The sequence below is a fragment of the Phacochoerus africanus genome, chromosome 8, assembly GCF_016906955.1.
Source record: "Phacochoerus africanus isolate WHEZ1 chromosome 8, ROS_Pafr_v1, whole genome shotgun sequence".
In the NCBI taxonomy this organism is placed as follows: domain Eukaryota; kingdom Metazoa; phylum Chordata; class Mammalia; order Artiodactyla; family Suidae; genus Phacochoerus; species Phacochoerus africanus.
This window is the reverse complement of record NC_062551.1, coordinates 108,678,373-108,704,032: the sequence shown is the minus strand read 5'-3', so window position 1 is coordinate 108,704,032 and position 25,660 is coordinate 108,678,373. Positions and strand designations below refer to the sequence as shown.

General features: G+C 41.4%; 1 protein-coding gene across 3 annotated transcripts in view; it reads left to right on the top strand.

Moving 5' to 3' along the window:
- The window catches only part of OSBPL1A (oxysterol binding protein like 1A), a 221,513-nt gene that overhangs the window by 36,473 nt on the left and 159,380 nt on the right, over nucleotides 1-25,660 (top strand). For all 3 annotated transcript variants that reach the window (XM_047793943.1, XM_047793944.1, XM_047793942.1), the window contains exons 5-7: nucleotides 10,232-10,343; nucleotides 14,774-14,859; nucleotides 16,524-16,668. In XM_047793943.1, coding sequence (XP_047649899.1) covers nucleotides 10,232-10,343; nucleotides 14,774-14,859; nucleotides 16,524-16,668 — 343 coding nt within the window. The remainder of the gene's footprint in view (nucleotides 1-10,231; nucleotides 10,344-14,773; nucleotides 14,860-16,523; nucleotides 16,669-25,660) is intronic.

Below are 25,660 nucleotides of genomic sequence, written 5' to 3'. Positions count from 1 at the left end.
ACAAGGTATCATGACTTTTATTGGGGCAGCTGTCTTTGGCTTCTGACCGTAATTGATTGCTTTTTTTTTTTTTTTTTTAATTGGCTTTTTAGGGCCTCACCTGTGGCATGTGGAAGTTCCCAGGCAAGGGACCCAGTTGGAGCTGTAGCTACTGGCCTACACCACAGCCACAGCAATGCCAGATCCGAGCCATGTCTGTGACCTACACCACAGTTTATGGCAATGCCAGATGCTTAACCGGATCCACTGAGCAAGGCCGGGGATTGAACCCACATCCTCATGGATCCTAGTCAGGCTCATTAACCACTGAGCTGCGATGGGAACTCCATCGTCATTGATTCCTTTTGATCATACAAATTGAGTTGTATTTGGACAGTTCCAGCAGTAAGGTCAAAACAGTGGTCCCCATTACAAATGTCACAATGCCCCAAATGCCATTGCAGAGAATTGAAAAGCTTTTTGAATAAGCAGACATATTGGATTGTAGATCATATCGTGTAATTTTGTGCCGTGAGAGGACTTAGAGGATTCATTATTTACCAAAGCACTGAGAAATTGCTGGTGGGAGAGGCCCTAGCATCACTGAGAAACTTAGTAAGTTTCCCTGTCCTCCGAGGTCTGGGGCTGCCATTAGGAAATGCCGTTGCAGACCTGCTTCACTGGTAGGAGTCGGGGTGGGGGCATGTGATAGGACCTCGAAACAGTAGAGGCTTGGAGATGGCACGTAAATGTCTGAAGCCAGGTGGCTGCAATTATGGAAATTACGGAGTGCAGAGGGTCAAGGTCAGGAGGACTGACCTGCAGAGAGTCAGGGAAATGGTTAACAGAACACAGCATTCCTGAGGGCAAAGGACTTGAGTAAATGGTAGCAGATGGTGCTTTCATCATCTTTTGTTTCCTTTTTATTTTTTATTTATTTATTTTTTTGCTGGATTCAGAAAGTATAGCTTCATATAAATTCTTGAATAACTTATTACTCATTTGTTGGATTGATAGCGTCCCGTAGCCATTGGGTGCTCGGTTCTGTTTCTTCTCCCCTTCCCCCTCCTCCTTCTACCTCCCCACGCCCCTCCATTTTTTTTCTTTTAGTGTTTGGCTCATTTCTCTTGACTCGTCTACAGGTTTATTGATTCTTTCCTCAGCTGTGCTCAGGGTTCTACTGATGAGACCATTGAAGGCGTTCTTTATCTTATTTCTAGCATCTTCCTTTGACTTTTTCTTACAGTTTCCACTGCTTAACTGAAATTCTCCATCTTACCATGTATGTTGTCCACCTTTTCCACTAGACTTTTTTTTTTTTTTGGTCTTTTTAGGCCCTCACCCATGGCATATGGAAGTTCCCAGACTAAGGGCCAGATTGGAGCTGTAGCCATAGCAACTCGGGATCTGAGCCATGTATGCAACCTACACCGCATATCACAACAATACCAGATCCTTAACCCACTGAATGGGGCCAGGGATCGAACCTGCATCCTCATAGATACTAGTCAGGTTCATTACCGCTGAGCCGTGACAGGAACTCTTCCACTAAACTTTTTAACATAAAGTTTTCTGTCTGATCATTTAAACATCTTGGTCATTTCTTTATCATTCTCTCGATCTGTTGTCTCTTGACAGTGGTTTTTCTTCTTGCTTTTTGTGTGTCTGATAATTTTTTTGTAGAATGTTAAATATTATGTGTAAGACAGAATCAGAGGTAAATAGTATAGGCATACTTACATTATTGTACTTTGCTTTATTGTACTTCAGACAGTACGTTTTTTACAGATTTAAGTTTTAGGGCAACCCATTGAGCAAGTCATTTTTTTCCAGCCATTTTTCCAGCAACATTTACTCACTTTGCATCTCTGTCACATTTTGGTAATTCTTGAAGTATTTCATACTTTTTAAATTATTATATTTGTTAATGGTGATCTGTGATCAGTGATGTTTGTTACTATTACAAAAAGATTACAACTGGCTGAAGGCTCAGATGATGGTTAGTATATTTTAGCAATAAAGTATTTTTTAAATTAAGATACATACTTTTTTTAGACATAATGCTATTGCACACTTAATAGACTACAGTGTAGTGTAACATAATGGTTATATGCACTGGGAAACCAAAAAATGCATGTGTTTCACTTTATCATATTTATTACAGTGGTCTGGAATGGAACCTCCAATATCTGAGGTGTGCCTCTAATGGGGAATTTGTGTCTTTTGACCACCTTCACTAAGTTCCTCCAGCTGTTGGTAACTGCAAATCTGTCTTCTTTTTCTGTGAGCTTGGGTTTTCTGTGAATTTTGTTTTAAAGCTGATATTAAAAAAGACATCTGGATATGGGGATTTTTCTCTAAGTATTTTATCTGAGATGAAATGATTGAGGATGACAGCAGAATGATGGAGCAGCAAAGGAATGACTGACAGTGGGCCCAGCAGAGAGTGGAGTTAGGGCAGTGTGAGTACATGATTCATGTTTGGGCTTCTCACCTGCCATTCAGGTATCTGGAATTTTGTGTTTCTAAAATGGGACGCCTCTTCCTTCACATGTGCTCTTTATGCAGTATTTATGTTGGCCTTTATTTAAGTACCTGTCACTTTAAATCCTCCGTTTCACTGTCTTCACTTGAGAATACACACATTGCTTTTTATCTGGGCTGCTCTGTCTCCCAGTGGCTTTCCTTTCTGTTTGTAATCTCTTAATTCCACCCTCTACAGGGGTGCCCCAATCAGTATCCTAATGTCTGCTCTGAGTTTTGCCAGCGCTTTCACTGTCTCAGCTCCCTTTACTGTTCATTATCTAAGTATGTTTTCCCTGGCGAGCGGAGGGCCTTGTGCACTGAGAGAGCCTCAGTATGTTAAATGAATAATAAGAAAGTATGTGGAGAGTTGGCAGAAAGTTTGCAAGAGAACCAGGTATTCAGTTGATGCCAAGAGACACCAGTGAGAGGAAAGCGGATGGAGCTGGAATTTTGTGAAAAAGCGCCAAGGACTCAGCACTAGATGAGGAATTCCACATCCTGAGGGATGAAGAGGGAGATGACAGCTAATCCTTCGGTATCGGTACAGAGTGTAAAAGATGGCAGGATGGTCTTAATTTGGGCATAGAGAAGCACAGCTCCACTTAAAAACGTTTCTTCTAACCATAAGAATAATCTGCAGCAGGTGACTGAAGAAAATTAAAACCTCCTCTACCCACTGAGCTATTAAAAATCAGCAGTGACCTCTGGTTGTTTCATTGATGTCCCTGCAGTAGAAATACAACCACTCGTCTCTTCAGTGCCTTCCATTTTTAAAAATTTTTATGTGGTATACTTGATTTACAATGTTGTATCAATTTCAGGTTTACATGAAGTGAGTCACTTACACAAGTATCTATTCTTTTTGCCCATATAGGTTATTAGAGAACATTGAGTAGACCTCCCTATGCTATAGTAGGTCCTTGTTAGTTATCTAATTTATATATGGTAGTGAGTACGTGTCAGTCCCATCCTTCCAGTTTATCCCTCCCGGCTATGGTTTCCCCTTTGGTAACCCTTAAGTTTGATTTTGAAATCTGTGAGAATCTGTTTTATAAATAAATTCATTTATATCACTTTTTATTAGATTCCACATATGTGATATCATATAATACTTGTCTTTGTATTTCTGACTTACCTCACTTAATATGATGATCTCTAGGTCTGTCCATGTTGCTGCAAATGGTATTATTTTATGCTTTTTTATGGCTGAGTAATATTCCATTGTACCACCAATATACCACATCTTTATCCATTCTTCTATTGTTATACATTTAGGTTGTTTCCATGTCTTGGCTATTGTGATCAGTGATACAGTGAACATAAAGCTGCATGTATTTTTTTGAATCATGGTTTTCTCTGGGTATATGCCCATGAGTGGGCTTGCTGGGTCATATGGTAGTTCTATAGTTACTGTTTTAAGGAACCTCCATACTGTTTTTCATTGTGGTTGTACCAATTTACATTTCCCACCAACAGTGTAGGAGGGTTCCCTTTTTCCCACACCCTATCCAGCATTTATTGTTTGTAGACTTTTTTTTTTTTTTTTGCCTTTTCTGGAGCTGCTCCTGTGGCATATGGAGGTTCCCAGGCTAGGGGTCTAATTGGAGCTGTAGCCGCTGGCCTATGCCACAGCCACAGCAATGCGGAATCCGAGCCATGTCTGCGACCTACACCACAGCTCACGGCAACGCCAGATCCTTAACCCACTGAGCAAGGGTAGGGATCGAACCCTCAACCTCATGGTTCCTAGTCGGATTCGTTAACCATTGCGCCACAATGGGAATTCCTGTTTGTAGACTTTTTGATGGCCGTCCTGACTGATCTAATTCTGATCGAATGAATAAAAACCTCTCCTGCCTGAGTGCTTGTATTTCTTATCTAGAGGGCTGCTTAACATACGAGTTGCTGGGCCCCACCCCTGGCATTTTGGATTCAGTGTGTCTGAGATGGGGGCCTGAGAACTTGCCCTTTTCCCAGTTTCATGGGTGATGCTGATACTGCAATTATAGGGACCACACTCTGAGAACTTATGCTGTACATCTTCACAGGGCAATGAGGTGTTCTTTATAACTTGCAGTCTAATCTTTCCTCTGGAACCTTTAACTTGTGTCCTTCCCTTCAGGAGAACCTGAACCCCCTGAGATTGCAGATAGCAGCTCTGACATTCTTTTGCCCTGTTTCCACTTTGTGGAACCATAGTCTCTTTTCTTAAAGGTACCTTTCTACCTCTGTGCAGACCCTTCCCTCTGCCCATTTTCTGTAGTCCGGCCCTTTGGGGATTTATATCCATCAGGTTTCACATTAGTTTTTATACCTTCCCGAAACTCAAATCAGAACAATTATTTACTAGAACACCATGCAGTTGCAGAAATGATATAAAACAATTGGACGGGGAGTTCCTGTCGTGACGCAGGTGGTTAACGAATCTGACTAGGAACCATGAGGTTGTGGGTTCGATCCCTGGCCTTGCTCAGTGGGTTAAGGATCTGGCATTGCCATGAGCTATGGTGTGGGTTGCAGACGTGGCTCGGATCTGGCGTTGCTGTGGCTGTGGCGTAGGCCGGCGGCTACAACTCTGATTAGACCCCTAGCCTGGGAACCTCCATATGCCGCAGGTGCGGCCCTAGAAAAGGCAGAAAGACAAAAAAAAAAAAAATACGGACAAGATAGGTTAAAGAGTAACAATTCTTGACTCAAATGTGCCATGTGGTGCCAGACTTGAATATCTCTACTTTTTATAGGCACTTTATTGAGATCTATTTGATATATTCTTCAAGTCACCCATCTAAAGTGTACAGTTCAGGAGTTCCTGCCTGGTCTAATGGTTAGCATTCAGCACTTTCACCTCCGTGGCCCAGTTTAATCCCTGGTCTGGGAACAGGATCCCACATCAAGCCATGGTGTGCCACCCCCCTCCCCCCACAAAAAAGTGCACAATTCAGTAGTTCAGGTATGTTGACAGACTTATGCAACCATCGGCACAATCAATTTTAGAACATTTTCATCACCCCAGAAAGAAACCTTTTTACTCATTCCCTATCACTCCTTGCTCTCGGGCCCTGGCAACCACTAATCTACTATCTCTATGGCATTGCCTATTCTAGACATTTCATATAAATGGAAGCATGTAATACATGCTTCCCTGTGACTGGCTTCTCAGCAGTGTTTTCAGGGCTCATCCATGTTGTAATATCTATCGGTATTTCATTCTTTTTAAAATATATATGCATTTGGCCACACAGCATGTGGAAGTTCCCAGGTCAGGAAGTGAACTCATGCCACACAGTGGTCCCAGCTGCTGCAGTGACAATGCCAGGTTCTTAGCCTGCTGCGCCACAAAGGAATGTGTCTTTTTTATTGCCAAGCAATATTCTGTTGTATGGATGTACCACATTTTATTTATACATCCATTGGTTGATGGACATTTGGGTTGTTTCCACTTTTTGGATATTACGAATGATGCTGCTTTCAGCATCCTTGTTCAAGATTTTGTTGTGGACATATGTTTTTATTTCTCTTGAGTATGTACCTAGGAGTGGAATTGTTGCACTGTGTGCTTATCTCTATGTTTAGTATTTTGCAGCATTGCCAAACTGATTTCCAAAGCAGCTGCCCCGTTTTACATTCCCCCTAGCATTGGATGAAGGTTTCAGTTTCTCCACATCCCTGTTGCCACTTGTTATTGTCAGTCTTCTTAATTTTATGCACCCTAAGGGTTGTGAAATAGCATCTCATTTGGTTTTGATTTCCATTTCCATGATGATTAGTGATGTTGAGCATCGCTTCATATTCTTACTGACCATTCTTTTTTTTGAGAAATGTCTGTTGAATCCTTTGCTCATTTATTAAAAATTTTTGAAAGAGTATAATCTATTAAAGTAGTTTCAGGTTCACAGCAAGATTGGGAAGTTACAGATCTCCCATGTATGCCCTGCCTCCACACATGCATAGCCTCTTCCTGTTATATCAACATCCCCCACCAGAGTAGTACATCTTTTTTTTTTTTTTTTTTTTTCAAACAACTGATGAGCCTACCTTGACATATAATAACCCTCCAAAGTCCGTAGTTTACCTTAGGGTTCACATTTGTTGTTGAGGACAAATGTATAATATGTATACATTTCCACTGCCCTAAAAATCCTCTGTGCTCCACTTGTTCATCCTTCCTCCCACTCCAGCCCTGGCAACTACTGATCTTTCTGTTGTCTGCATAGTTTTGCCTTTTCCACAATGCAGTGTAGTTGGAATCATACAGTATGTAGCCTTTTGATTCTTTGTTCATTTTTAAAATCAGATACTTCATGTTGTTGAATTTTAGGAGTTATCTATATATTCTGGATGTAAATCCCTGATCAGATATATGATTTGCAAATATTTTCTCCCACTCTAGATTGCCTCTTCACTCTATTCTTGTTTGTTTCACTTTTTTTTTTTGTCTTTTGTCTATTTGTTGTTGTTGTTGCTATTTCTTGGGCCGCTCCCGCGGCATATGGAGGTTCCCAGGCCAGGGGTTGAATTGGAGCTGTAGCCACCGGCCTACACCAGAGCCACAGCAACGTGGGATCCGAGCCGTGTCTGCAACCTACACCACAGCTCACGGCCACGCCGGATCATTAACCCACTGAGCAAGGGCAGGGATCGAACCCACAACCTCATGGTTCCTAGTCGGATTCGTTAACCACTGCACCACGACGGGAACTCCTAAGAAGTTATTGTTAAATCCAGTGTCATGAAGCTTCTCTCCTACGTTTTCTTTTAATATTTTTATTGTTTTAGGTCTTATTTTCAGGTTTTTTTTTTTTTTTTTTTCCCTCTCTAGGGCTGCACCTATGACATATGGAGAGTCCCAGGCTAGGAGTTGAATCTGAGCTGTAGCTGCTGGCCTACACCACAGCCACAGCCACGCCAGATCCGAGCTGCATCTGCAACCTACACCACAGCTCATGGCAATGCCAGATCCTTAACCCAGTGAGCGAGGCCAGGGATCGAACCTGTGTCCTCATGGATACTGGTTAGATTCATTTCCGCCGAGCCATGACAGGAACTCCCGGCCTTCCATTTTGGGTTAATTTTTCTATGCTGTGTAAAGTATACAGGTCCAACTTTATTATTTTTATTTTATTTTTTTTGCATGTGAATATCCAGTTTTCCCAGCAACATGTGTTGAAGAAACTGTCTTTTTTCTCCTTTGAATGGTTTGGCCCTCTTGTCAAAGATCATGTGACCATAGATGTGAGAATTTATTTCTGGGCTCTCTAGTCTCTTCTCTTAGTCTGTATGTCTGTCCTTATGTCATTATAGCGGTTTTGATTACTTTGATTAGCTTTGAGGTAAGTTTTGAATGTGGAAGTGTGCGATCTCCAACTTTGTTATTCTTTCTCAATACTGTTTTGGCTGTTCAGAATCTCTTGAGATCCATGTGAATTTTAGGATGGGATTTTCTGTTTCTGAAAAAAAAAGTCATTGGGATTTGATACAGATTGTGTTGAATCTGAGATTGCTTTGGGTAGTATTCACATCTCAACAATATTAAATATTCCCATCCATGATAATTAGATGTCTTCCCACTTTTTTATGTCTTCTTTAATTTCTCTCACCTATATTTTGTTGTTTTAATGTGCAACTCTTTCACTTTCATGGTTACGTTTATTCCTAAGCCTTGTTTCTGATACTATTGCAAATGGAATTGTTTTTCTTAATCCCCTTTTTTGATTATTCACTTTTATCTTTGCCTATTTAAACAAGGTTGTCTTTTTATTGTTCAGTTGTAGTTCTTTATATACTTTGGATACAATTTTCTTATCAGATAATATGGTTTATAAATGTTTTCAATCATTCTGTGGGTTGTTTTTTTTTTTTGTCTTTTTTTTTGCTATTTCTTTGGGCCACTCCCACGGCATATGGAGGTTCCCGGGCTAGGGGTCAAATTGGAGCTGTAGCTGCCGGCCTACACCACAGTATCCGAGCCGCGTCTGCAACCTACACCACAGCTCACGGCAACATCAGATCGTTAACCAAACCCGCAACCCCATGGTTCCTAGTCGGATTCGTTAACCACTGTGCCACGACGGGAACTCTATTCTGTGAGTTGTTCTATCTTCTTTACTAATATGAACTTTTTACATAAAGTATGGAAACACTTCTCCCAAAATGTACTGTTAAAATGATAGGAAATGCTAAGATATTTAAAAAGAACTCACTTTGTTAAAACATTAAACTTCGTAGCAGTTTTTCTATTTGTAAAATGTGGTAGCGCATTTTGTAGAATAATATTCAGTGAAAAGTATGTTTATAGACACTTTATAATATCCTGGAAAATATGATATATTAGGTGAAAGGAGTAGAACATAAGCAATTATGTCATATAAATTTATGCTTAAAAATCTCAAACTTATGAATGGGAAAAATGATTAGAAAGAAATGTACCAAAATGTTTATACTGGTTATATAGTGACTAGAACAATGATTAATTTCTTTTTTTTTTTGGTCTTTTTAGGACTGTACCTGCGGCATGTGGGGGTTACCAGGCTAGGGGTCGAATCAGAGCTATAGCTGCCAGCCTACACCACAGCCACAGCAACACAGGATCTGAGCCGCATCTGCAACATATACCACAGCTCACAGCAATGCTGGATCCTTAACCTACTGAGCAAGGCCAGGAACTGAACCTGAATCCTCATGGATACTAGTCGGGTTCGTTAACCACTGAGCCACGGCAGGAACTCTGACAATGAGTATATTGTTTTTTTCTCCTGTCTTTGTTTTTAGATTTGAGTATTTTTTACTATCAAAAAATTCTTTTTAAAGAATGGTAAAAAAAAAAAAAATCTTACGGCCCAAAGGAAAAATGAAGCTCATGGAAAAAATGTAATGTGTGATGACACAGGCTGTCACTTGTTATGTTTCAGTGTACTGTTAACCTAAAGGTTGGACTAGCACTGTATTTCATCCTACCTTCTTGTAGAGCCAGGGCAAGTGTTAACCATCACCCCCTGCCTGTGTGCTGCACATCCCAGTGAAATTAAACATCATCTATTAGTTCTTGCAAATCTGCACTCTCCTGCACTTGTACTATCTTAAGTTGTGTAACTGAACTGAACCAGTGGTACTGGAGTTATATATATTACCAATTAGTTTGAAATTCCTGAAAGAGCTTTTAGCCACTTAGAGTAAATATGAATGATGTAGCTTGTTCTCCATTGTTGAATATTGACTTTAAGAGATCATTTGCTTCCTTTGATAGTGTTGTATCCCGTCAGTCTACATCACTTCAAAAAATAATGTCCTATGTCTTATAAACATCAAAATTGATTTTTAAAAAATATAAGTCTATTGGGGAAATTAACTTTTTCAATAGTGTTAAATGAATATACTATCTGGTCTAATTATCTAAAATGGCTTTGTTAGTTCATATATTTAGTGTTACCACTTGGATCTTTACCAAGTGAATATTTTAAAAATGAATTCTAGAAGTTGTCTGTGTTGGTTGTGGATTGGCAACTGTTTAGGCAGTCATCAGTTACTATTACAATTAGTCGAATTGGAGTATTTAATTTATTGTAGTAACGTGGTGCTCGCTTAATGTAGACAGAACTGAAGGGATGTAATATCCCTACATGATATTTCTTTCTATTATAGAAACTCAGTAATAATTGGTAATTTGGAGAAGGCTTATAAAAAAGTCTTAGTTTAATGATAGCTAAAAGTAATTTCTTTGCTTTCCCAGGAGTTGGTAATGCTTCTTTTAGAATATAATGCAGATACTACTGTTGTTAATGGAAATGGACAGACAGCAAAAGAAGTCACTCATGACAAAGAAATCCGAAACATGCTTGAAGGTAAATAATGTGGATCTTAACCTAAACAGTATTTATTTTAATTATAGCCGTGTTCCAGAACATCAGTAGAAACTGCTTTGGAGATGCCAAAATAGATGACATCAAGCTTGTGCTCTAAGGACAATGTAATTTACAAGTCATTGATGAGACACAAGATGATAAGAGAGTTTCCTCAGAGCTTTTAAACTCTTATTATATAACATCATGGCAAGTTTTAAAAATCAAATCTCCAACAAAATTGAAAGTAAAAGTTAGAGATATGAGGGAGTAGGGCTTGAAAGGCTGCGGAAGTGGGATAATGAAGGAATTACAGCGTGTGGGACAGCTCCTGGGAGTCACTTGGTGTTGGGGAAGGTAGCTCGGGTGGTTCCTGTATCCTGAGGGCGTCATTGTAGTACAAAGGTCCACAGTAACTTTTTTTTTTTTTGGCCACACCTGTGATATATGGAAGTTCCTGGGCTAGGGTTGAATTGGAGCTGCAGCTGTTGGCCGATGCCACGGCCACACTGGATCTGAGCTGCTTCTGTGACCTATGCCACAGCTTGTGGCACTTCACCCACTGATTGGGGCCAGAGATTGAACCGGAATCCCCACGGACACTATGTTGGGTTCTTAACCTGCTGAGCCACAATGGAACTCCCACAGTAACTTCTTGATGGATCAGCTTCGTTGTTAGGAACTTCAAAGATTAGATTACATTTAAGATGGCATTATGAGGTATTGCTCTAAAAATAATTTAAAACAAAAATATCTTGATGCTGTTGAAGCCTTCGTTTGTTAGGATTACTGCCCCCGCCCCCCCCCCCCCCATATCAGGGCTTTGGCTGGAATTAGTTTTTGGTGGTCTTTCTATAGTAAGATTTTTCAGTTCCTACTTTATGAATAAAGGTATTGGATTAGAGTTGCAGCTTCTCACACACCCGGGTTTTTTACCTTTGCAATTCAGAGACAGACAGGATAATTTTTGTATTTAAAGGGTATTGGTTTATTAGTAGTATTTTTAATCTATGTACAAACCAAGGTCTTGCTTTTGATTACTTTGCAGTTGGCCTTAAATCTGAGAATCTCACTTGTCTAGTTACAAGATAACATCTGCTTGTCAGATACACTTCAGATCAATGTCTCTACTCGCTCTTGAATTTAAAGTGAACCCTGTCATTGTCAATAAACAAACCAACATAGAACATCTTCTGTAAGGCTCAGGAATGTGTGATTTGGGGGAGATTGAACATATTAGATGTGATCCCTGCCCTTTATTACGTTATAACTTAATTGGGAGGATGAGATACTGCTTTGATCCGGTACTGTCATTTAATTTTTAATAAGATGAGAACCCAGAACTGATGTTCTCTCAACATACTGCAATGTTGGGTTAGCCTGACAAGTTGGCTTTTAATAGGGCCAGTTGTAGAGTCATACTCTAAGCACCCACCCTTACACCCCCAAGACCCAGCAGTGATAAGGACAAGGGCTTAGTTGACTTTATGGGCACTATGGTTTATCAGCTATAATATGGTTCTAGCTGGGAAAATAGAAGAAGAAATTGAGTGATTTGGCTCTGAAGAGATCATAGCCAGGTGTGCTGTGACATGTGGATAGCTTGTTAAATGGCTCAGACTGCAGAGAGTGTACCCACAACCCCCCAAGACCTCAGGTAGACTAGAAACCCTGTCATGGGGTAATGCACATAGAAACAGGACATGTTTCAGCCCCAAAAGACAGGAGTCATTCTCAAGTATGATTATCAGAGCTATTATATTGGAGGAAGGATCTGTGTTGAGGCAGACCAGGGCCAGATGATGGCCCAGTTGATGCAGTGCTAGAGAGTTTATCTCTGGGTTCAGTGTATTGTAGTAACGGGTAGGTTACCTTGAAAGGTATAGTGAGCTTACCATGATTAGACATGTTTGGGGGGAGTTCCCGTCATGGCTCATTGGTTAATGAGCCCAACTAGTGTCCATGAGGATGTGCGTTCGATCCCTGGCCTTGCTCAGTGGGTTAAGGATCTGGCGTTGTGAGCTGTGGTGTAGGTCAGAGACGTGGCTTGGATCCTGAGTTGTTATGGCTGTGGTGTAGGCTGGCAGCTAGAGCTCCAAATCAACCCCTAGCCTGGGAACCTCCGTATGCCTCGGGTGCCCCAAAAATGACAAAAAAAAATTTTGGTGGGGGGGAGGACAGATGACTACTTGTCAGGCACTAGAGTGGACTCCTGTACCTTCTGCATACTTACTTTTTTTTTTGAGAAACTTTCAGCCTATAGGAAAGTTGCAAGTCTAATACAATAGTGAATAATGAACATTTATTATTAGTCAGTAATTACTATGCACTAACAGTTGTTTGAGACACTACACTAAAACATTTTTTGAGGTGTAAAATACATGGATAAAAGTATACATCGTCATACAGCTCACTGTTTTCACAAGTAGAACACGTCGTGTAAATAGTACCCACATCAAGGAATAGAACATAACTGGCATGTAGAAGCCTCTTAGCCCTAAATGGAATATTTGTTTTTATTGGCTGGCTCAACAGACTTCTCTCACTGTCCAGAATGAACACAGGCTAGGAAAATAAACAGGGTTCTCAAGTCCAAATCCCATTTTCCTTCATTTATGAGCCTCGACAATTGAGGAAGGAATTTTAGGATGCCCTTCCCTACCCTTCCTTAAAGTCCAAAATGAACATTATTAAGCACTATTTGATTATTCAGTAAATATTATTGGGCAAATACGCATTGTACCAGAAACTGTCAGAAATGCCTGGGATACATGGAAGAGTGAGAACACACTTGCAGAGTGACCGTGGGGGTGAGTTACAGCTCTCGGCGGCACAAGCAGTAGCGGAGGTATGTAGGGAAGGGTAGGAATGTGTTCTTGAAAGCTTACAATCCAGAAGCCTTAGAACTACTTGGGGAAAGGCCGAAGCATGTAAATTCCAGCAGAAGAAGGTAGTGTTGGGAGCTCATGTGGAGGCTTTGCAGCCTTCCTCCAAGATGGATAGGGAGTCTGGGTGTGGAAAGAAAAATGTGAGAGAAAAATTCGAGAATAAAAATGTGTGATGGAATAAGTAAATCAGTCATTTCTTAAGACAAAGCTCTACTGGTTCCAGCTCTTCTGTTTCAAGGTATGTGTTCCTTGTGGTTAAAATGCAAGGGCATGTATAGTATCTCAAACAACTGTTAGTGCATAGTAATTACTGACTAATAATAAATGTTCATTATTCCTCAGGAAGACTAGAGAAACCTTTCAGAGTTCCTCCCCTGCAGCCTTTGCACAGGATATTGTGTACATATTTTAAAGAGGATTATTACTAAGTCTTTCTATGAAATTTCTTGTTTTCTATAAACTGAAACGGAACTCAAACATAGCAGAAATGAGACTGTATTACACATTCCAGTCTCTTACATCATTCCCTGCAAGCGGAAGCAGCATAGAGTAATGTAAGAGTGTGGCCTCTGGAACCCATTTGCTCAAGTTCAAGTCCCAGCTCTTCCATGGCCCAGCTGTGTGGCTTAGGTTAAGTTCTTTAACCTCTTGCTGCCTCAGTTTCTTCATCTATAACATTGGAAAACAGTAACACTTCCTTCAAAGAGTGGTTATGAGGATTTAATGAGTTAATATTTTTTAAGTGCACTCATTAAAAGGTGCTTGGCACATAGTAAATGCTCTAATATTTATGAAAGAAATTAAATATTCTTATGTAGAAGTGTGTAAGTATATATAAACCTAAATATATTTATATGATTTGTACACTTCCTACCAGTGCTATCTCTCTCTCCCCCTTTATTTTCTTCTTTGCATTTTAGGGCCACTCCTGTGGCGTATGGAAGTTCCCAGCCTAGGGGTTGAATTGGAGCTACAGCCACTGGCCTGCACCACAGCCACAGCAACGTGGGATCCCAGCCACATCTGAGACCTACACCACAGCTCACAGCAATGCTGGATCTTTAACCCATGAACGAGGCCAGGAATCGAACTCACATTCTCATGGATACTAGTTGGGTTCATAACCTGCTAAACCACAAAAGGAACTCCCCTAATGCTATTTCTTACTACTTTTCACATTCTAAAGGTCTGGAAGGTATATGCCTCTCTCCCACTTACTTGCCTTTCCAAGGCAGATAGGTAGTAGTGTTTCAGCATATGAAAGTAATTCCTAATTACTTGTGATGGATATTATAGTGAGTAATGTACTTAAAGCCCTCTGAATTGAAAACGTAAATTCATCTGAACCTGAGAGAAGTCGAACTCTGTAATCTGAAGTATAATAAGGCAGTGGGAGTAACAGTAAAGTCTAACAGCATTTAATTACAATTCAAAACATTGTAACTTTTCTAACCAAGATCACTTTATTCTTCATATATCTTTGAGACAGATTTGCTAATAGGATCCAGACTAGAAGGAGAGTAATATGTACGGTTCCTTTTGCAGCTGTAGAAAGGACCCAGCAAAGAAAGCTTGAAGAATTGCTTTTAGCAGCAGCAAGAGAAGGCAAAACAGCAGAACTCACAGCTCTGGTAAAAACAAAAACAAATGCATTACTTCTTTACTCTGCAGGAAAATTTTTACTTCATGTTAAGTTCTTAACTTAGTCAAATTGTGGGACCAAAATACTCTAGATCATAATGATAGAACAAAAGTCTTTAAATATCTCTAAACACAGTATGGAAATAGTTTAAGAAGGATGCATGTGCAATGATAATGTTTTTCTGTAAATTTCTTTTTTTGGACTTTTTAGGGCCGCCCCCACAGCATATGGAGGTTCCCAGGCTACGGGTCAAATCAGAACTGTAGCCGCCGGCCTACGCCACAGCCACAGCAACACAGGATCTGAGCCATGTCTGCGACCTACACCACAGCTCATGGAGATGCTGGATCCTTAACCCACTGAGCGAGGCCAGGGATCGAACCTGCGTCCTTGTGGATGCCAGTCAGATTCATTTCCACTGTGCCACAACAGGAACTCCTTTTTTGATAAACTTCTGATTTGCCTCCCCACTTTCTACCAAAAACCCGATAGATAAGAATCCAGTTTTTCAAAGTACTTATTATAAGGGTAGTTTTTATTCCTGACTAAACCAATTTAAAGTTGACCTATAATGTATTGGCTCCTATAGAGGTATATCTTTCTCTAATTTTAATGAGCAAGTATTTCTGAAAGGTGTACTGTCCTTCTAGAAAGTAACATACAAAGGAAAAGGACAGTATTTTTGAAGTATTATAACAGACTGAAAGCTTTACCCATTTAATTTTTTTCTTCTTAGGAGACCTACTTTCCAGTTTCCATTTCCTGCTAATAGTCTCATTAAACACAAACCTCTGAATTTGTTCTGAATTTAAGACTGAAGCACAGCCATTTGCCTTAAAGTTATTTCGGTTCATTTGAAAAGGCCTTTCTGATTTTCAAGTATAGTACCTAAAACACTGCAAACTTTGTGAGATGAGGCTGTAAAGAAGTCTCTAAAGGAGTCAGCTGGAAACAATGCATTCAGTAGGCCTTTCACATTGACGCATTCAGCATTTACGGTTTTAACTCTTCTTTTTTTTTTTTTTGGTCTTTTTGCTATTTCTTTGGGCCGCTCCCACGGCATATGGAGGTTCCCAGGCTAGGGGTTAAATCGGAGCTGTAGCTTCCAGCCTATGCCAGAGCCACGGCAACGCAGGATCCGAGCCGTGTGTGCAACCTACACCACAGCTCATGGCAACGCCGGATCGTTCACCCACTGAACAAGGGCAGGGACCGAACCTGCAACCTCATGGTTCCTAGTCGGATTCGTTAACCACTGCGCCACGACGGGAACTCCGGTTTTAACTCTTCTGAGTGACTGTCTAGGGTAGACTGATTTGTAGTTTTGATGTCACAAGTGTCAACCATGATACTGGTGGGGGTGAGCAGATGTGAGTGGAATCTCAGTGTCCAGAGGTGAGTGGGGTGGTCTTGGTGTTGTGTGTGGTGTCTGTTTTCAGGATCTGAGATGTCCTGGCACCTTGAGGACGAGCATGTGGAGTGACATGGCTTGGCATGTGACAAGAAGCCCCTGGCAGTCTAGATGCTGAGGGGCCCAGCTCTTTGTTGACTCTGGAGTATGAAGTTCCCTCCAAACTTCTGGTTATGCTGTGGGTTTTATGGGAGAATGTCTGTTTTCGATATATAATCTGCATTGTATTCTTCCATCATTAGCTCAACAGGCCGAATCCTCCTGATGTGAACTGTTCGGATCAGTTAGGAAACACACCCTTACATTGTGCGGCTTACCGGGCTCACAAACAGTGTGCTTTAAGGCTTTTAAAAAGTGGAGCAGACCCTAATCTGAAGAACGAAAATGGTAAGCATGCTGATGAAAGTCACGGTTGGTCATTTTGAAACTGTGAAAAAATGACTTGTGTTTTAATACCTAGTCTTTGTTAAGTTGTATGGATCCCTATTTAATGTTGAAGTCAAGGCTTTTATACAAAAGAAGCAATGTATTAATTTACTTCCCAGGTGAGATCTAAATGTTTAATAATGTCTCTTTCATTTGAAGCACTAATGACAACTAAGATCTGATTCCCACCATCAAGGGAAAGGAAACTACAGTTGATTCCTGGTATTCGTGGTAGTTATTTGTTTTATGAAGTGGCCATGATCTCTGAATTAGTAAATAGTGAACCATGTTGCTCACAAGGGAAGTACAGAGTTAGGTTTCTGTGAGCCTTTGGTCACAGCATTTTCATTCGCTTATCCAGCATGTAACCTTGTTTTATGTGTGCTTCTATTTAAAAACCCTTATGTAATGTCTGTTGTGGACTTATTAACACTGAACTCAGGAGTTCCCGTCGTGGCACAGTGGTTAACGAATCCAACTAGGAACCATGAGGTTGCGGGTTCGATCCCTGCCTTTGCTCAGTGGGTTAACTATCCCGCGTTACCGTGAGCTGTGGTGTAGGTCGAAGACGCGGCTCAGATCCAGCGTTGCTGTGGCTCTGGCGTAGGCTGGTGGCTACAGCTCCGATTCAACCCCTAGCCTGGGAAACTCCATATGCCACGGGGGAGCAGCCCAAGAGATGGCAAAAAGACAAAAAAAAAAAAAAAGAAAGAAAAAAGAAAATCTTTATAAAAAAAAGCAAAAAAACCCACAAAAACACTGAACTCACTGCCAAGTGCACTACAGCTCAGGCGTGATCTGAGCCCATGTAACACGTGTTTTGTTCATAAGGCACACCTACCACAGCCTTCTTGTACTTAAGAGCGCTAGGCAGTAGTTCAGCACTGCGTGGCTAGTTGCAACAGTGAATCACCGAAAAACAAACAAAAAGCAAAAAATGTGAAGAATGTAGCAGTAGGCTGTGATGAGGATACTGGTTCACAGTATGAGAGCTGAGACCAGAAGGCAGAGCCTTAGCTTTTGTGCTTCAGGGAACAGGTGCATCAGAAGACTCCAATTTTTTACCCATCTGTACATACCTGTGAATAACCAAGAAATTGCCACGCGTATTGATTTTGGGATTATAGTAAATTTTAACAATATGCGAATTTGCAAATGTGGAAATCACAAATAATGAGGATAGATTGTACATGCGCTCAGTATCAAAGACAGAATGGGAGAACCTAAGAGAAGCTGCAAAAGGTGTCTTAGGTGTTCAGTGGAGGGCCAGCCCATTAGGGCTTTTCTGCCTCACTTTTTAGGGTGCTTCCCTCTGCCTACCACCAGCCTGGATTAGGACTTGTCTGCAAGGACCCCCATGTTAACCTCATCGTAGCCTAAATCACACCCTGTGGCAGTTGTTGGCATATGTAGCTGTCTTCCATGAGACTGAACTCCTAAGGAGAGGCTAATATTTTACTGTCCAGTTTACCTGGCACCTGGAGGAATATATATCATGAGATGCCTTCCACATGTTGCATGTTTGTTGAAAGTTTGAGATAATTAGAAATAGCTTCACGAAGGAATACTTTTTGGGGGGGCTGCACCCATAGCATGTGGAAGGTCTCAGACCAGGGATGGAACCCATGCTCCACTGGCGACTTAAGCTACTGCAATGACAACACCAAATCCTTAGCCCACTGTGCCACAAGAGAACTCCACGTTTTTTTTTTTAATAGAAATCCTGAAGTCCTAGTAAAATTTTCTTTCTCTCCCTCCCTTCCTCCCTTCCTTCCTTCCTTCCTCCCCCCCCTCCCCTCCCCTCCCTCCTTTCTTTCTCTCGCCCTTCCTTCCTTCCTTCTTTTTAGGGTTGCACCTGGAGATTCCCAGGGTAGGGGTTGAGTTGGAGCTGTAGCTGCTGGCCTGTGCCACAGTAGCACCACATCTGAGCTGCATCTGCAACCTACACCACAGCTCACCGCAATACTGAATCCTTAACCCAGCTGAGCAAGGCCAGGGATTGAACTTGCATCCTCATGGATGCTAGTCAGATTCATTTCCACTGAGCCATGACAGGAACTCCTAGTAAAAATTTTTTTTTAAATTTTCTAAGTACTTCAGTTTGTATCTCTAACAAATGCAACATGTTTTGTCCCCCCAATATGTTTTTTTCTTTTTAAAAATATAACAGAACACCATTGTTAACTAGTAAGATAATGAAAAGCAGAAACTTGGGAAAGAGTATTGTAGACAGAGGGAAGATGAAGAGCAAAGGTACCACGGTAAAAAATGTAAGTCAGGAGTTCTCGTTGTGGCGCAGTGGTTAACAAATCTGACTAGGAACCGTGAGGTTGAGGGTTCGATCCCTGGCCTTGCTCAGTGGGTTGAGGATCCGGCATTGCCGTGAGCTGTGGTGTAGGTCGCAGACACGGCTCAGATCCCACCACGTTGCTGTGGTTCTGGTGTAGGCCGGTGGCTACAGCTCCAATTCAACCCCTAGCCTGGGAACCTCCATATGCCTAGAAAAAGGAAAAAGAAAAAAAAAAAAAAGTAAGTCAAATTGAGGTGCACATCTCGTTTGGCACATCCAAGGAATGAAGGGGAGCAGTACTAGGGAATCCCATAAATGCAGATTAGGCCTCTGTGGTGGCAATCCGTGAAATTTTACCCCTTATTTTCAAAGGTCAGGAGAACTCTGAAAAACAAATAGATTATTGTGGAAAAATGAGGTGCTTTACGAAGATTAATATGGCTGCAGTATCTAGGATAGTTTGTGAGAGGCCCAGGACTATAGGGCGGGATCAGTAGGACCGTTGAGGTGGTTTTAGGAGAGAGGTAGTTAGGACTCGAAGTTTAATAGCATCAACGGGGATAGAAAGGAGAAAGAACATTTAGTGTAGAATCTCATGCTTCTCCTCTCTTCCTTTGGCCCTTTTGCTCTAGAATGGCACCGTTCTATAGATAGACAATGGGAGCCACATAGGAAAAGTAAAAAATATGAAAACAATGTACTTAAAGCAGCATGTCCAGAATACCATGTCAACATGCCATTGGTTAAAAAAAAAAAAAAAAATCAGTGATATTTTACATTCCTTTTCTGTACCAAGTCTTTGAAATTTGGTGTATATTTTATGCTTAACAGCATATCTCCACTTGAACTAGATGTATTTCAGGTACTGCATGGTCCCATGTGATTAGCGTCTACCATATTGGACAGTGCCGCTCTAGATGGATTGAGATGTTTGAGGCATTCTGGTTAACCATGCTGTCCTTACCCTGTATGTGTTCTCTCTGCCAGGAAGGCCCTTTTCCTTGTTCATCTGGAAAACTCACCTTAAGGATTAGCTCAAACTCTGCTTCCCCAGAGGGGCTTGCTCCGTATCCCTGAGACGGTCGCAGGTTCTTCCTAGAATAAGGTAGACGAGGAATCAGGAGATGTAGAAGGGGAAGCACTTGAGGGGTGTGAGGGACATGCCAGTTCCATGGAAGCCAAAGGAAGAGAGTAAGTGCAGAGTAAGGAGTAGGATGTTATTGGTGTTATGTGCGTCTTTGGCTGAAGAAGATAAACACTGAGAAGGGGATGTGGAATTCAGTGACACAGTGCCCAGTCAGTGACACAGTGCCCAGTGGTCCTTTTGGAAAGAGCACTTTTTACTGGGTAGTTGAGCGAAGGCTAGGTTAGGGGTTAAGGACTGAGTAGGAAATGAGGAAGTAAAGACGGCACTGCTTGCCTGCTTCTTTGCCATATGTAAGAGCAGAAGAATGGCTCCATGGCGCAGTGGAAGATTTTTTAGGTAAAGGAAAATTTAAGTTTTTTACGTAGGAAAAAATTTATTTATTTATTTATTTTTGCTTTTTAGGGCTGCACCTGTGGCATATGGAGATACCCAGGCTAGGGGTCGAATCAGAGCACCAGCTGCTGGCCTACGCCACAGCCACAGCAACACCAGATCTGAGCCGCATCTGAGACCTACACCACAGCTCATGGCAACACCAGATCCTTAACCCACTGAGTAAGGCCAGGGATCGAACCTGCAACCTCATGGTTCCTAGTCAGATATGGGTCCTAGTCCGATTCGTTTCCACTTCGTCATGACGGGAACTCCTATTCATTCTTAATGTAATAATTTGCTTCTATTAATCCCAAACTCCCAGTCCATCCCACTCCCTTCCTCTCCCCTTCCCCCTTGGCAACTACAAATCTGCTGTCCATGTCTGTGTTTCTGTTTGTAGATAGGTTCATCTGTGCCATATTTTAGATTCCACATATAAGTGATGCCATATGATATCTTTCTGACTTACCTGACTTAGTATGAGAATCTCTAGTTCTATCCCTGTTGCTACAAATGGCATTATTTTGTTCTTTTTATGGCTGAGTAGTATTCCATTGTGTATATGTAGCACATCTTCTTAATCCATTTATCTATCCATGGACATTTAGGTTGTTTCTTTGTCTTGGCTGTTGTGAATAGTGCTGCAGTGAACATAGGGGTGCATGTATCCTTTTGAATTGTAGTTTTGTCTGGATATATTGCCAGTAGTGGGATTGCTGGGTCATATGGTAGTTGTATATTTAGTTTTCTGAGGAACCTCCATACTGTTTTCCATAGTGGTTGTACCAATTTACATTCCCACCAAACAGTGCATGAGGGTTCCCTTTTCTCCACACCCCCTCCAGCATTTGTTATTTGTGGACTTATTAATGATGGCCATTCTGACTGGTGTGAGGTGGTATCTCATTGTAGTTTTGATTTGCATTTTTTTTTGGTCTTTTTTTTTTTTTTTTTTTGCTATTTCTTGGGCTGCTCCTGCTGCATATGGAGGCTCCCAGGCTAGGGGTCTAATCGGAGCTGTAGCCATCAGCCTACGCCAGAGTCACAGCAACGCGGGATCCGAGCTGCGTCTGCGACCTACACCACAGCTCACGGCAACGCCGGATCGTTAACCCACTGAGCAAGGGCAGGGATCGAACCCGCAACCCCATGGTTCCTAGTCGGATTCGTTAACCACTGCACCACGACGGGAACTCCTGATTTGCATTTCTTTAATCATCAGTGATGTTGAGCATTTTTTCATGTGCCTGTTGGCCTTTCATATGTCTTCTTCAGGGAAATGTCTATTTAGGACTTCTGGCCATTTTTCAATTGGGTTATTTTTTTGCTGTCGAGTTGTATGAGTTGTTTGTATATTTTGGAGATTAAGCTCTTGTGGGTTTCATCTTTTGCAACTATTTTCTCCCATTCTGTAGATTGTCTTTTTTTTTTTTTATGGTATACTTTGCTGTGCAAAAGCTTTTAAGTTTGATTAGGCCACGTTGGTTTACTTTTGTTTTTATATTTATTGCCTTGGAGAATGACCTAAGAAAATATTTGTACAGTTGATGGTCAAAGAATGTTTTGCCTGTGTTCTCTTATAGGAGTTTTATGGTGTCTTTTCTTATGTTTAAGTCTTTAAGCCATTTTGAGTTTATTTTTGTGCATGGTGTGAGGGTGTGTTTCAGTTTGATTGATTTACATGCAGCTGTCCAGTCTTCCCAGCACCACTTGCTGAAGAGAGACTATCTTTTCCCCATTTTATGTTCTTGCCCTTTGTCAAAGATTGACGGTAAGTGTCTGGGTTTATTTCTGGGAAGATATTTAATTTTTAATGGAGGCAATTATAAACACACTTGAAGGGTATAAAAGAAGACCTAGGAATACCCTGGTGGCCCAATGGGGTTAAAGATCTGACATTGCCACTTCTGTGGATCAGATTGCTGCTGTGATTCACGTTCAATGGAACAGTGTGGCCAAAAAAAATAAAAAATAAATAAAAAATAAATAACAACAAAAGAACAATGGAGAAACTGCCATGTTTTTGGTGGAGAAAAACCTCAACATTGAAAAGCTAGGAGTTCCCGTCATGGCGCGGTGGTTGACGAGTCCGACTGGGAACCATGGGGTTGCAGGTTCATTCCCTGGCCTTGCTCAGTGGGTTGAGCATCTGGTGTTGCCGTGAGCTGTGGTTTAGGTTGCAGATGCGGCTCGGATCCCGTGTTGCTGTGGCTCTGGTGTAGCTCCAATTAGACCCCTAGCCTGGGAACCTCCATATGCTGCGGGAGTGGCTCGAGAAAAGGCAAAAAGACAAAAAAAAAAAAAGAAAAAGAAAAAAAGGAAAAGCTAACAGTTCTCAAATTGATTTATCATGCAAAGCAGTCCCAAGCCAGAATCCTCAGAGGAACGGAACTTGACCAGCTGATTCTAAGTTTATTCAGAAAAGGTTAAAGGCAGAGGATTTTTAAGGGGAAGAGCGGCAGGGGAGCTTTCCCTGCTGGATAAAAGGGCTAATTATGAATCTCTGGTAAGAAAAGTATTTATTTCTTCAACAAATATTTGAGCTACGTGCCAGATACTATTCCAGAGACTAGGGACCTAGAGCAGTGAGGAAAAAAAAAAGCAACAGGCAAGTTCCTACTTTCATGGAGCCTACATCCCAAAAGGGGAGGGCCAATAAAAAGCAAATAGAAAAGCAGATATTTAATATGTCAGATGTGATAAGTGCTATGAGGGGCAAAATGGGTCTGGAGTGTGTTGTGTATGTATGGGTTCCTACTTTGTGTGAAGTGGCAGGAAAGCTTCTCTGTTAGAGTGACAGTAAAATACTTGAGTTCCCTTTGTGACTCAGCTGGTTAAGAATCTGACATAGTGTCCGTGAGGGTGTGGGTTCAGTCATTGGCTTTGCTCAATGGGTTAAGCTGCCAGATGTGGCATAAGTCGCAGATGCAGCTTGGAGCTGGTGTTCAGATTCAGTATTGGCATGGCTGTGGTGTAGGCAGGCATCTGCAGCTCTGATTCAACCCCTAGTCCAGGAATTTCCATGTGCTGCAGGTGCAGCCCTAAAAAGGGGAAAAAAACCCAACTTGACACTCGGGGGAAGCCATGCCAGTATCTGGGAGATGAGTTTGGTTCTAGTCCGAGGAAATGTGTCAGGAAAAGTAAGGCAGCCAGGATGTCCAGAACAGCATGATTGAAGGATGGTGTTAGAGAGGCAGTGGGAACTGGATCATGAAAGGCCTTTCAGGTTATGGTAAGAGTTTTGGCTTTTCCTTGGCAAGATGGAAGATATGGGTGGGTTTAGAAAGGAGCAATGATAGGATCTTACTTATGTTATGAAAATTAATTACGCTGGCTGCTGTGAGGGGAATAGACGCCAGGAGGGCAAGGGAATATAGCTGTTGAGAGGCTGCTGGGATGATCAGGGAGTGAGAGATAATGTAAGCGTGAATCAGGCTAGTGGCAATAAAAGTGGCAGTAACTGGTTGTGTTTTTTACATATTTTGAAGGGAGAGTGGTCAGGATTTTCTGATGCCTTGGATGTGAGATCCGAGAAAGGAATCAAGGATGACTTTATAGTGTTTGAACTGAGGACCTAGACAAAATGAAATTTCTAGTTCTTGAGAAGAGGAAGACTGCAGGAGGGGCAGGTTAACAGTTGCTGAGAATTAGGAGCTTGGTTATTATGACATTTAAAATTTGAAATACTAGTATATACTCCAAGGGATGGAGTTGTAAATAGAAGTTTGAGTTTAGAGGAGAGGTCTGGGTGTAGATACAAATTTAAGAATCATTTAAAGTCGTAGGATTGGTAAAATTACCTAACAAGATCTTGATATGGGTATTGGTTCAGAATACATTAACAGACAGTTTAGAAATTAAAATGTGTACATATGGGAACTTGGTAGATGACAAAGATCATATATAATCGGGTGAGGAAAGAATTGAGTAAATAAAGCTGAGACAATTAGCTGTCCATATACTAGTGAGTAATATTAGATACACATTTCATGTTTGATACTAAATTCCAGGTAGTTTAAAGACTTACATGTACACCACAAATTTTAAAACATCTGGAGAGGCTTTTGCTTTGGGCTGTGATGGAGTTATAGGGACCTGATTTATCTTCCCCTGTCCACTCCTATTAGCTTTGTATTGAGGAGGTCCTTGGTGGTGCAGTAGTTGAAGGATTCAGCGTTGTCACTGCTGTGGCTCAGGTTTGATCCCTGGCCCTGGATGGAGACGCTTCTGCATGCTGCAACCATGGCCAAAAAGAAAAAACATTAAAAAACAAAACAAAACATTGTGTTGGAAGACCTAGCAGTGCAATAAAGCAAGAAAAAGAACTAAAAGACATTCAGACTGAAAAAGAATTCTCATTCAAAAAATTTTTTATGTCATATATATATGTTTGTTTAACTTTAGGGCCACACCTGTGGCATATGGAATTTCCTGGGGTAGTGGTTAGATTGGAGCTGCAGCTGCCAGCCTGTGCCAAAGCCACAGCAACACAGGATCTGAGCCATGTCTGTGACCTACACCACAGCTCATGGCAATGCCATATCCCCGACCCACTGAGTGAGGCTAGGTATCAAACCCACATCCTCATGGATACTAGTTGGGTTCTTAACTTGCTGAGCTACAATAGGAACTCTGAGAGCATTTTTTTTTTTTTTTGTTCTTTTTAGGGCTGCACCCTCAGCATATGGAGGTTCTCAGGCTAGGGGTCTAATTGGAGCCATAGCCACCAGCCTACGCCGCAGCCACAGCGACTCCAGATCCAAGCCTTGTCTTCGACCTACACCACAGCTCACAACAACGCCAGATTCTTAACCCACTGAGCGAGGCCAGGGATCAAATCCACAACCTCATGCTTCCTAGTCGGATGCGTTTCCACTGTACCTCAATGGGAACTCCCCATTTTTTTTTAAGTTGTGAAACCAATGCTGTTTTGGGGCCAAAATGAGGAAAATGAAGTCACCAAAGAACTATAATCACCTATACCCAGCATCCAAACATTTAGGTTTTAACTTAGTGCTTGTTATTTAGTAGACTAGATTTTTTTAAAGTTTTAAATAATAGATACCAATTCAAAAGTGAAAGTGGAAAAAAAGTCATATGTTGTTAATACAAGAATACAGAAGTGTCTTAGTATTTCAAAA